General features: G+C 45.4%; 1 protein-coding gene across 1 annotated transcript in view; it reads right to left on the bottom strand.

Annotated features, from left to right (window-relative positions):
- Positions 1-12,976, bottom strand: part of LOC142584629 (nose resistant to fluoxetine protein 6-like) — a 39,947-nt gene that overhangs the window by 16,099 nt on the left and 10,872 nt on the right. The window contains exons 6-10 of the mRNA XM_075694784.1: positions 11,735-11,920; positions 10,512-10,605; positions 10,314-10,415; positions 4,806-4,971; positions 1,344-1,426 (exon numbers count right to left, since the gene is read on the bottom strand). Coding sequence (XP_075550899.1) covers positions 1,344-1,426; positions 4,806-4,971; positions 10,314-10,415; positions 10,512-10,605; positions 11,735-11,920 — 631 coding nt within the window. The remainder of the gene's footprint in view (positions 1-1,343; positions 1,427-4,805; positions 4,972-10,313; positions 10,416-10,511; positions 10,606-11,734; positions 11,921-12,976) is intronic.

Here is a 12,976-nt window from a genome sequence, read left to right as displayed (position 1 = left end):
TCGATACAAATAGGAACAGACACAGCACGGCGTTTCAGTGCTCTGGATGCCTACACCTATGCGAGCCACAACGCTATTACTCTTCATCGCAGGCCCAGCCACGTTCCTCAGAAAAGAAGCTCTCTCACACCATTCTTCCTTGTTTATCAAGTTCCATTACAACCAACACCCCACAAACTTATCTTGCGACATAAAATTATATAATCTTGTTTAACAAAAAGTATGTACGACGAAATGCCCAGGTGGCCAAAACTAATATAAACATCTTTTCTACGACATTCCACGTGACCACACAGGCCGGTTTGGCACATTAAACCACCAGATTATTACAATATTATTAGTATGTCGCCATTCTGTATTGTTGAACGCGAAATGCTATAAGGCAAATGTGTTGTAATATGTAGACATCACAGTATTAATGCGTGCTCCTTCGTTCGTTAGTACTTGAATGACTGAGTCAAAAATTAGACTCTTTTGTAGCCCGAACCAATGGAAGATAAAAGAAAAGCGAATACATAAAGCACATGCATGGAGCAAGGACCGAAACTACAGATACTCATGCATCTAAAATACGAGCATTAAAAGAATTATGTTTTCTGCTTCAAACATGCATATTACTTCCAACGTAGATAGTCCTACAATAATAAGGTTTCCCGAGTTTGCCCTGGTGCGCATATATTTAGATACTGTACATATCAATGGGTTAGAAAGAAAGGTTAATTTCTTAGTACTCTACGGAGATTCTTATGAACAAACTCAGCCAAAGCGCATTTACCTCCAGCATGGTACAGCGTTGTCGAGCTACTTCGTTTATTATTCGCAAACAAATATTGTCAACATAGCTTCAAACACATATGTAGCAAACAGAGCTAGAGCCTTGCATTTTCTTGCCCATGTTGTTCTGCATGCACTTTACAGTATTAAATGTCCAAGCAATTGCTGAACACTTCATAACGGACTACCATAATATTGCTATCTTCGTATTAATACTTAAAATGTAGAAAGCCTGCAATAAGAAGTTTTTTCAGTATCCCTGTGGCAAACGTTGAAACCACCGCATATTTTGCACTGATCTGCAATGCACAAAACCTACCGAAAAGTGCCTAAAATTTTGTAAAAAGGGTAAAAGCGCACATCATAGAGGTGCCTGGCGCAGAACTTACCATGTGTACCTGAAGAGCATATTTGCAAATCACATGCGGCAACACGATTACGTGGACTTCATGGTTCTCTGATACTCCGTCTAAAATTTCTATTCCATCTAAATATTATTATATTCCGTCTAAAAACTATTATTTGAGGAATGGAAAGGAATCAGCACCAAGTAATGAGAATGCACTTACCAGACAAAAAGGATGGTGAGGGGAAATGCTATCACGAGAAATATTTGAACATCGGTGCTCACGTACCACAGGTGAATCATGCACTGCAATATGACAAAGAAAAGCAATTGAAATATCAATGTTACCGCGACAATTTCTTCTGGTTACAATGAAGTGAATACGAATGCTAGGTTAGTTGTGCAAGCACATAATTCCCTGAGCATGTTTTTTTTTTTTAGACAAGGAATACCTACGACTACGAGATGTTTAATTTTTCCCGCTTATGACAACTTCAGCTAGTTGTCTTAAATTGCTCCAGCGGTGCTACTAAATCGCCTTAGATATCATTCAATACAGTACGTTGCAGTAGGGTAAGAATGAGAATCAGACTAAACTTTTACACTGGAGTCACGCATAATACTAAGAAAATTAAGTTCGTACTTTGCTGCGGTGTATTTAAAGCGGCCAGAATACTAAGAAACGAACATGCGATTACGGGTGGTTTTTATGACGCCCGTAAAGCGCATACAAGAGCATGTAACGCAGTGTTCACAGCACCTCGATAACTTAGCCGCTTATTGAATAACAAAAGCGACTATGTGTTGCATATGCTGTAGAATTCTTTGCGCAATTGTACACGTCAGGCGTAGCCCCTGACGTTCGCTTCAGTGACAAAAAAAAAGAGTTCCGAGGTGTTATTTTTGACATTTCGCTTTCGTGGAGTTTCACTACACATTCGCCTTTGAGCGAATCAGAGAGATTTAGACCCCCGTTGGAGCCAATGAAAGAAGGAAACATGCCAGAATTCAACATGGCCAAATTCTATCGCGTCGAGAACCACTCTCACGATTAGAATTCTGCTTTAGACTGAGCTTCCTGCGTCTTGTTCATCCATTCGTGCGCATCTCTAGCCTCAATGCTGGATGCACACGAGACAATAAAGCCGAATTTTGGCCCTCCGTGTAGGCTTCACGGCATGCCTATGGGAACTCAACATACGGTACATACTTCCGTTTACTATTCGATTGTCTATACCGGAGACCTGAATAACGGGTCGACGATGAAGTCCGTGCCTTTACCAAGCAGATTTTCATTTTCTAAACGCTATATGCAGTCAAGCAAGAAGTATTAAAATGTTTTGTTGAATAGAATGTCAGTTTGGACAAATTAGTCATTCCATTACATTTTGAAAAATGTGCTATAGACGGCTCAGAAACGAAAGGGAAATGTACAGCGTCGTGCGTGTTGTACCTATATCTCTGCGTCGCTTCTGTCCCATCTACAGCGCACTTTTGCAAGTTGAAACTTTTTGGCTCAAATATCTGTTTTCCTGCTGAGACCTTCACCTGATCTTTCTCTCGCAACGTGCCTACTGCGTATCTGGCGCAAGATCAAAGTAACTGGTATCTATGCGTATACATCAAGGCTGCAGCTCTTCATGCTGCGGTGCAATGGCGAACGTCTTCTTGGTCTACCTGCCACGGCAGCCCAGTGGCTGCGCTGCTGACCACGAGGTCGCAGGTTCAATCCCCGCCTTGGCGGTCGCATTCCGGTGGGACGCGAAATTTAATAGCGCCTGTGCACCGTGCATTGGGTGCAAGTTAAGGAACCCCAGGTAGGCAAAATTATTCCGTACTCCCCCACTACGGCGTGCCTCATAAACAGATCGTTGTTCTGGCACGTCAAACAACAGAATTTAACTTAACTGTTGACCACGCTTGAAACCGGGCGTTTAGTAGCGGTTAGGGTGATCTCCAAATTAAGTTCGATCACCTACAGGCGTTCTTTAACGTGCACCTAAATCTAAGTACACTAGCGTTTTCGCATTTCTGTTCCATCGAAATATGCCCGCTTGAATCCGCGATCTTCAGCTCAACAGCACAATGCCATACACTGGGCTACAGCGGCGGGTCCGCAATAAAATAGGCCACCTCCACTGGTAATAGTACTTTCAATTACATGCTAGGCTTGCAGGTCAGATTTTTCTCTCCTAGTGTGAATAAAGTTTTACATGTATAAGCTGGCTTCCCATGCTGGTACGGACCGCTCATTCAGTCCGCGGTCAAGAAAAGCGGGTCGCAGTGCCACCCAATCACGCCGCGCAGTATGACGCCGCAAACGACCTGCTAGCAGAGCGATCCGTGGTAGTTCAGCAACGCCACGCTTGCCTGTGGGCAGATTTAGTTATCTGATTTCGCGACTGAGTTGGCGAATCTGGCTATAGAAGTCAGGACCAGCATTTTGCAGCCAAGTCTCTTGGGATGCTACTCATTTTCGCGCTTTGTCAGTGGTCAGAGCGACGACCGGCTTGCGTTATTATTGCAATCAGCCCGCCGTAAACAGTGGAGAGTAATGGCATCTTCGACTGGTCGTTTATGAGCGCTCTATACTCCATTCCATACATAGCAGTCAACGCCGTGGAGGCTAGAGAGACTTTACAGTGGCTTCGTTCGCACTTGGATATAGTTCGATGTTCCTTTTACCGCGCGGTTGTGCGCAACTGTTCTTTATATAGGCTCTGTGTTGTATGAAAAAAGCTTTAACCCTTAGAAACAAACACACTGTGGTATACGGCTGCTATTCCGTTGTTTTAGATCATTTTTATTTTTGTTGTTCTTTTCGGGTTTTTTATTTGCAACCCGTGGCGAGGAGAGGAGCCCCACGTGCAGGCTCGCTCTAGCGAATGCTGTTGGCGCGCAGCGAAGCGTGGACGGAACTTTTCTTGACCGAACGTCTTGCGTAGTTTCCACAGCGTTGACTGCTATGTACGGAACGGAGTATAGAGCGCTCTCGCGAGCGACGTTGTCTTCGGCTGGTTGAAAGAGGGCGCGCGTTCGGCTGGTTCTCCTGGATCGCTCTCCTCCGTCTTCGAGCGATCCGAGGCGCTTCGAGCCCTGTCGTCGGAGCACTAGTCGAGATTGAAGCGCTTCCCGCAACGTCATCACAGCACAGCGTCGCTGCTGTTGGCGACGGTCCGTCGCAACCTAGGCAACCTAGGCCGCTGCACGCTGGCGTTTCGACGAACGCTCGTCCCACTGCGCGTTCGCCGGTTTTACCGGCAGCGCCGGGATTTTTGGATAGGCGAAACATCGGACGTTGGCAGTAGTCACGAGGTTTCGCATCTGGCATTTCCGCCTGCGAGAGCGAGTCACGCGTTCGGCCTGCGCGCTTGTCCTCTACCTCTGATTTCGGGGAACGCCGGATACGCCCGACTCTGCTTCGGGGGAGGGAGGCGAGCAGTCGAAGATACTACAAGAGTGGGCGTAGAATCGATCGAAATGCATCACTACAAAATCATGGCCCAGAATAGTAGCCCGCATTCATTCTGATTACAGATTTCTTCGTACGAACGTTTTAAAAAGCTCCGTCGACGCAGTTTCAATTGAGTGGGACCATGCTTGTTTTTTTTTTTCGCACAGAAGTAGGCACATGAAAGCAGTGCGTAACTCAACTTATACTACGGCGCTTAGGAGGAGACCTCACCATCTTGTCGACGGGGTAGAAGTTGTTGAAATTGAGCAACACCGCCCACCAATGGTTGATGCACCCGTTCACCTGCTGCTGTAAGAGTTCGTGGTTTGCAGGGCCATCCGCAAAGTGCGGCAGAAGGAAGCACGCCATCACCACCGATACGATGGGCAGCATCAGCCTGCGTGTGACAGCTGGCTCAGATACATCAACGGATTTTATGAGTTCATCTTAACGGCGGTTGTTATCAAGAAAATCTTCTAAATGAATTCGGATGCCTATTTAGCAGCAGTCGAAGTATTTTCAGCAACAATGCGAATCAATGTGAAACATGAGTATTTTTGAGAACACTTAATATAATAATAATATTTGGGGTTTTACGTGCCAAAACCACTTTCTGATTATGAGGCACGCCGTAGTGGAGGACTCCGGAAATTTTGACCACCTGGGGTTCTTTAACGTGCACCTAAATCTAAGCACACGGGTGTTTTCGCATTTCGCCCCCATCGAAATGCGGCCGCCGTGGCCGGGATTCGATCCCGCGACCTCGTGCTCAGCAGCCCAACACCATAGCCACTGAGCAACCACGGCGGGTTTGAGAACCTTTGCGCATATATCTTGACATGTAGGTTTGTCAAGCGTCACGGGGCTGCTTCATGCCTTATCGCTTCGAGACAAAATGGTCCCCAAACCTCTGGTTTGGGGGATCATTTGGCCTTTTCTCAACATCGCCTGTGCTCACGATTTTGTTAATACTACGCGCTATCACCCGGAACGTAGCTCGACAGTGTACGGGGCGGTATTGACAGGGCTAGGCCATAATGGCATACGCGGGGATAGAACATTGAGCTACGCGGAGTTTCACTGTTAAGTAGATTAACCCTCACTAACGATACAGCATGTGCACCGTGCGATCTAAGGGTCCAGGGTTTCAGCACCAGACGAAAAGGCTAAAGCCTTCGCTGTAAAGAAGTAGGCTCCGTCTCAGGCATGAATAATGCGTTAAGAAAGCAGACCAGGGGCGCTATGATGTAAAGCTATTCCAAACTTCTCTATTCCAGCTCTGCAATCAGCCCTCCACGATTGGGCAGAAAATTTTCGAGATCTTCGCCTGTCTGTCACGTGACGTCACAAACACCGCGATAGCTCCCCATCTGACCTGGCGTGTACACACTAGTTCTGCATGAATAAACCGAACAAAATAAAAATAATAATTTCTCCTTCTACGGCTTTTTGCCATTAGTCCTCTGCTATTGGTCAAAGGTTTTCGGGCTGCGCCGACTTCCCCTGTCTGTCACGCGACTTCACAAAGCAGCCAAAACTAACTGAATCAAAGTGACGTATTCGCATTAAAGATGCATTAATTTGCCAAACAGAACTGAAGTTTTTTTTTTCTGTACAGCCGAAGTCTGCCCCTTTCCGAAAGGAATAGAAGATGACTGCCCGCGGATCGCTCAGGCACAAGCTATTCGCACCTGCCGGAGAGCATGAATTTATTAGCGTATAATAGCATTTTTTGCATGGCATTATAACGTTATCGAGCCCTTTCGGCACTTATAGGAGATCCCTCTGCCAACTTTTCTCATCTGAAGATCCGTTTTAGAGGCATCCTTAACATTCCGTTGCACGCCGCCGCGATTTTAGACCAGCCACCGCAAGCTAAGTGAAGTGGGCCGATCGCAGACGGCGGCATCACCCTCCTCATACGGTTATCTACTTTCAATGCGCTGGTTTTGCCCGATCAAAACCGTCTCCACTTGAGCGTGCTCCTCGCCTCTCGTCAGTCAATTAGATTTAAAAAACCGCTCAATGTAGTCAATTATATTCGTTTTGAAAGCAAACAAAAGTCACATTCTACAAACGAGGAGAGCGTTTGATTGGGCTGTTCTGACAACGCTGCGGTTAAGCGCCCACAGCTTGCGGTGGCTGGTCGAAAGTCGCAGCGACTTGCAACAGAAGGTTAAAAATGCCGTTAAAGGGATCCTCGGCAAAGCATAGTTAGCAGAGCGATGTCGTATACTTGCCGAAAGGGCTCGATAACGTGATACTGCTACGCAAAAATTTCTATTATATGCGAAAGAATCCATGCTCCCCGGCTGCTGCGAGTAGCACTGCCAGAGGAATCGGCGCTCAGCCATCTTCTATTCCTTTCGGATCGGGGCAGTTTTTGGCTATTCAGAAAACAAAAATCAGTTCTGTTCGGCACATTAGTGCGTCTTTAACGCATACACGTCACTTTGATGAGGTGAGTTTTGGCACTTTTGTGTCGTCGTAGGACAGACAGGCGAAGTGGGCGCAGCGCGAAAATGTTTGACCAATAGCAGAGGGTAAACGGCAAAAAAGGTGCCGGATCAGAAATAATTATTTTTCTTTCGTTTGGTCTAATTATGCATAATGATCGTGCCCACATCGTATCAGATGGGGTGTTCTCGCAGTTTTCGTGACGTCGCGTGGTAGACAGGCGAAGTGGGGGGTGGCCCGAGAACTTTTTGACCAATCGTGGAGGGCTTGTTGCAGAATTGGAATAAAAATGTTTGAAATAGCTTTACGTTACAGTGCTCCAAGTGTGGCGTCATCCGATCGCCCAATTCAACCGAAGTTCCTACGTGCTCGAGCTACGTGGCCTGAATGCGCGTCCGACATCTTCCTCCTCTTTTTCCTTGCCACTGCTTGGAACAGTCAGTGCTGTCCTAAACATAACTTTCAACACATCCTCTGAATACCTAGGTATGTGACACAGAACTTGTTAGATGATATCGAGTTATGCCTATGTAGGTGCAACTTTGTAATTATTCACCTGAAGTCATTGACGCATTTTGGAATTTCATACCATTATGGAGTCAAATACCGTCGTCCAGAGCGTGCTGCTAAAGTTTTCTTATATTATAATAGGTGAACGTACGTGCCTCGGGAACCGGCACAGGCCACATGTCTTCGCGTCTTGTCTGTGCGAACACGCGGGCGTCGCGTAGGTCTGTACATGGCAGTTCTTCATTATCGGTATACACGCCTTGGGAGAAAGCTGTGAGCCGGCCAGTCAGCGCGTTTACCTGTCAATCAGTGTGCTCGATAAACAGTGCGTATACACCATGCGGAGAGCGCTAGATACACCGCGTTACAGACTGTTCTATGATTAGAGAAAATCATGCAATGCTAGTGGTGGTGGTGGTGGGGGTCATCGATCCTCAATATACAGAATCAATACACATTCTACATGAATCCAACTCCTACAGTGTTTAATCACGAGAGTAGTGTGCTTACTACAGCGAGAGCTCTCTGTGTCCATATGCGTACTTGCATGATGCTACAGCTTGTACGATCCCAGGAGCTAAGCGGGCTCAAAATCGAGGAAAATAACTGGATATCTGGTGAAGCAGCCACCTGTCAAATTCCTATAAGAGGGCGCAAAGGGACCGGCACCTTTGATAGGCCCCAGATGGCAGGGATGCCGAGTATTTTGTGAAGAATAGGCAGTAGTAGAGGTTCATATACTGCTGAAGAAAAACATGAAGTGTTTTTGCCATCAGCTATTCAAGCTTAGCATTTGTGGGTGCCTTACAAGTGATACATTGACATATTGGGGCCGTTAAGGTGATCTAGCGTCTTGGTGGGATAAAATTTTGTCTCGAGCTCAATTCTTACTGTGTTCTTGTCAGCAAGGAGCATGGCCATGCCGTCGTTGCTGTGGAGACTCCTCATGGCTTGTCTTTATTTGGCTGAGAACCTCGGCCCCGCTCTATGCACCCTTCATTTCACAGCGCGCTTATTGCTCGAACAAACTGTCTGCCAAATGCCGGAGCGCATTCGCAAGGAAGCCCGGCCGGCTGTTTGCGATATGCGCCCGCGGCTTGCTCTACGACACAAACAACCCTCTTTGGTGTTGGTCACGAATTGACGGCTTAGGTTAACCCTATGGCGTAAAACAAGCTTTTATGGTCGTTGCACTTTTTAAGTGACGCAAATATGCATAAAAGACTTCTGAGGGATTGTCAGAATACAGAGTTTCAGGATAGTGACACCAAATATTTAGAACTCCGAAGAGCTTTGATAGGGCATGCAGGAGGTAAGAGCTTTAGAATGGGGTCTTCAGCTCGCTGTTTGTATCTTGAGCTTGCGGTACCACCATGGCTACAAAGCGAAGCTATTATAAATAATGAAATAATGACTGGTAAAGGAAATGTTGTCGTCATACGTACCTTGATTTGAATAAGAATTGTGAGCGTTTATACGTCACCAGCAAACAGTTTACTTAGTTTATTTCTGATATTTCTGAGAGAAAATTTATTGGCCGTCATCAGCTAAATCAATTTTAATTAGCTCACGCCAGCCGAAAGCATCCCTTTTAGGCCATGAGCTATCGAATCAACCACCGATCTTGAAAACTGTGGCGAATTGTCATTCTCTCTTTGCGAACTACGTCACACGAGTGGAAGCGAAAGCCTACATCAGGCTTTGTTTGTCACGAACGTTACCAGTTACCCAGATATCAGGTCACTTTCAGGGCTAGGTGGGAGCGGTCGTTTTGATGGGTGCCGCCATGTTTGTTGACACAAAGCTTTTAAGGCAAATTTGCGGTTGCATGCTGTAGATATAAAAAGAAATGCTTGCCTGACGCAAACGACGAACAGCGTTTGCATCTCATGCATGCACAATGCCGACGACGCTATGTCAAACTGGGGCCCCAAAACGTCGGAGAGGAGGGGGGGTATTCTTAAACGATCTAATCTCCTGCAGGCTAAACTTTAAAACCTTCAGAATCACAATCAACTCTTACAATTATCACATATCGTCATTACAGATACAGAAGGAGGTCCAAGAGTCATAGAGTGGATTGAGATCTCCATCGCATTGTAAACGTGAAAGTAGTTCGCATGATTATTAGCAGCAGTAACAGAACAATAAGCTAGCGCACGTTTGTAAATACAAGAATCTATAATGCATATTTAAATACAATAAATGTAATAGGTTCTTCCCTTCGTCTCTCAGGCTGTAGGTAAGAAACCTGTACTACAGGTTGCCATGTGTTGAGTGGTCAGCGCTCAGTGACTGAAACGCGATAATCAGACCGCATGGTGGCCGGCGCTTCTTACACCGCCGCAGAGCGCTGGGGGCTCGCTGGGGAACCAAATGCAGCCACAATGCGTTTCACATACTTTCGCTGTGATAGTTTACCCCAATGAAAAAGGTCGGTGCCCCCAGCCCCCACCGGTGGCGCCAGAAACGCCGGCAGCAATGCGCTCCGAGTATCGCGTTTCAGTCACTTCACAAGCGTTTCGGCTGCCATCATGTAGTGTCTCTAGTAGTTGCATAAAAAGAGCGTTCCTTTCCGACCGATCGCAGACTTCACAACACCGAAATAAGAACATGAAGGTTAGAACTCTATTGTTTTTGTTTGGATTTTCGCTCAGAAAAGTCAGCGGGCCCTTTACCCATTCTTCCATTCTCTTTCTAGCACACTTGCTTCAATGACCGGGTAGCTTAGCATCGCAGCGCGAACGCTACTCAGCAATGAAACTTTCTTACCTGATATACCGCCGAACGGCGGCTATGATGTACACAGCTATCGGATTTTGCTTGCGAATTACTGCGCGGGACTGGAGCAATAAGTATGCCATCACAAATCCACTGGAAAAAAGAAACGCACACAGCGCATCAAAGGCAAAGAAAAACAAAATGAAAGAAAAATGAACTCTTCAATTTCTGCCAATTTTTTGTGCTCACCTTAAGAACAGAAACGTGGACACACTGAGGAGACCATTGAGCATCAATTGAAACAAAACTTTCCCTGACAGGTCTACGAAGACAAACGGGCTCCCTGTAAACGGAATTCATAAATACGTGATGCATTCGGAGTTCACTCAAGTAAAAAGAAAACTTGTGCCATGTGTATAGCTCACTTTCACATGCAGCTACAATCTTGAACGCACAATAAATGCACTTTCTGAAAGGTTGAAAGCCACTGGCGAAACGACTATTATTTTCCGTGAAAGGAAATGATGATATTGAAATGTTGATCTTACAATACGAATAAATACAGAGAAGGAGAGAGAGAAAGAAAGTAAAATCATAATTGGGCCAGCATGTCAAGATTTCATTCGAATGGTATTCATTTTCGCACTTCGTCAGTGGTTCCAGTGAGCGACGGTCCACCTAAGTTATCATCGGGATTGGCCGGTCGTGAAAGGCGAATGATAAGCAGAAATATAATTGAGCGACAGAAATCCTTATACTACATCTAACCTTGAAGAGTGTCATTAAATTCATTTCTCTGTATACTTATATACACTACTTTCCTTTTCTTTATTTATTCCAACCCATTTTTCATTCATCAACTGTGACAGATAGCACTTTTCCACTTTATCAAGTCGATTTCTTGTATCACATTTTCCTACTCTAAGAATTACTGCTAAGTAGATAAGACTTCACTACTACTATGCTTCAATTTCGCAGTTGCAACATGTGTCGCAAATGGAATATTTAAAGAAAATATTAGTTAGTTCCTTTATTTAGCCGCTTGGACATTGAGGCTTTTCTACATGTAATGTGCGCCTCTTCGGGTATGTTCCACCGGAACAGGCCAAGTTTTGTTATGGGTTTCACACGATTTAAAAAAAAATGTTCGAATAAGAAAGAAACATAGGAACAAGGGAAGTGTCACGCTGGAGCAAAGTCAAGCCTGTGACTTCCCTTGTTCCCCTACTGTTGACCGCTGTGAAGTCAAGATTCGCAACATCCTTTCATCGAAGGCACTGCTCAACAAGTATGCTCACGGTGACTCCTTCCTGGATTAAATCGCGGTGCAGTTAGCCACACTCGCTCATTCATGTTTGGCTTCTGCTTGTTGGCTACCACACAAAAACGTTGCAGTTTTAAATGTCAATGAATTTGCTTGTAACAGTTTTTCGCGTGCGTAATAAAAAAACATATAAATATTGCGTACTTACGCACAAACTCTGGCTGTATCAGGACGTAGCAATGTGCGTAGATGACCCAGAAAATGAGGAATATCTTGAAACCGCTGATAAAGATCAGGTTTTCATTCTCTTTTCTTGCTGTGGTCTTCAGAAGGCGTTTTGTGTTGCTGATTGCAGAGAAGTATATGAACACTTTGAACGGCCCCCAGACGCGTACTGTAAGAATCCAGAAGAAAAAAGAAACACACACACAGGGAGGACGGGGAAAGAGGTGATAAAGTGTGTTAAGAAAGGGACAGTAGAGACAGTCTTGTGATTCAGCACTTGGTTTGCCAGTAAAGTCGATTCCTGTTAATTCAACCTCCGTTAATTCGACTTTTCGCCGAATTCAAACGCATTAAACATTCAAGGCGTAAAAACGTAATTTGATGCGGAAGAAAAACTTGTTTTGCTCGAACTCGAAAGCATGCAGCTTCGGTTAATTCGATTGTCCACCAACCTGTACCCGCGCCTCCTAGGGCGCGCAGGGGTTACAATAAGCTTGAAAAAGACAAGAAAGGGTGCCCACGATGGTACTGGCTCCCTATGCGTGAAACTATTTTATATAAGTTTATTTGTATCTTTTAGTGACCGACGCTCCTTCCGCCCTTGAAGCAATCCGTTGCCGCTGGCTTCATGTCGTGTAACGCTCAGCTGCTGTGTTTAAACGTGTCTGCGCTCTTCGCCTCACGCTGCTTGAGGGGCCGCTTTAAGAGGCAGAAAGAAAAATACATTACATAATGCTAAGTAATAGAAAAAATATCCGAATTTCGTTCATCTTCCTGTGCTTTGCTAATTCTACCTTTCAGATCATTCGATCAAATCTTGCAGTGCTGCATGGGTCAAATTGGGGGAGTTGACTGTACAATGGCAAGTAAGCAAGGACATGAAGAAGCAGATTGAGCGCATGTGGTAAACACAAAATCCTCACGTGCCTACTCATGCATTACGTTGTGCGACGGCACTACTTGTTACTCAACTTGCCGCGGTATACTTTAGTAGCTAGGGCGTTGCGCCGCTGAGCTAGAGGCCCCGTGTTCGATCCCGGCCGCAGGGGCAGACTAGGGGCGAAATGCAACAACGACTCGTATAGTTGCAAAAATTGGGTTTGCTTTGAAAATGAATAAAAAAGAACATGCAACGATATTAGCGATGACACTTCCGCGCGCCGCACAGAGAGAGATCATACATCTAATAACACATGCAATTGAATGCTAAGATTTTGGTACACAC

Source organism: Dermacentor variabilis, chromosome 1 (assembly GCF_050947875.1).
Source record: "Dermacentor variabilis isolate Ectoservices chromosome 1, ASM5094787v1, whole genome shotgun sequence".
NCBI classification, from domain to species: domain Eukaryota; kingdom Metazoa; phylum Arthropoda; class Arachnida; order Ixodida; family Ixodidae; genus Dermacentor; species Dermacentor variabilis.
Note: the sequence above shows the minus strand (reverse complement) of the source record. Positions and strands in the feature narration are given on the sequence as shown.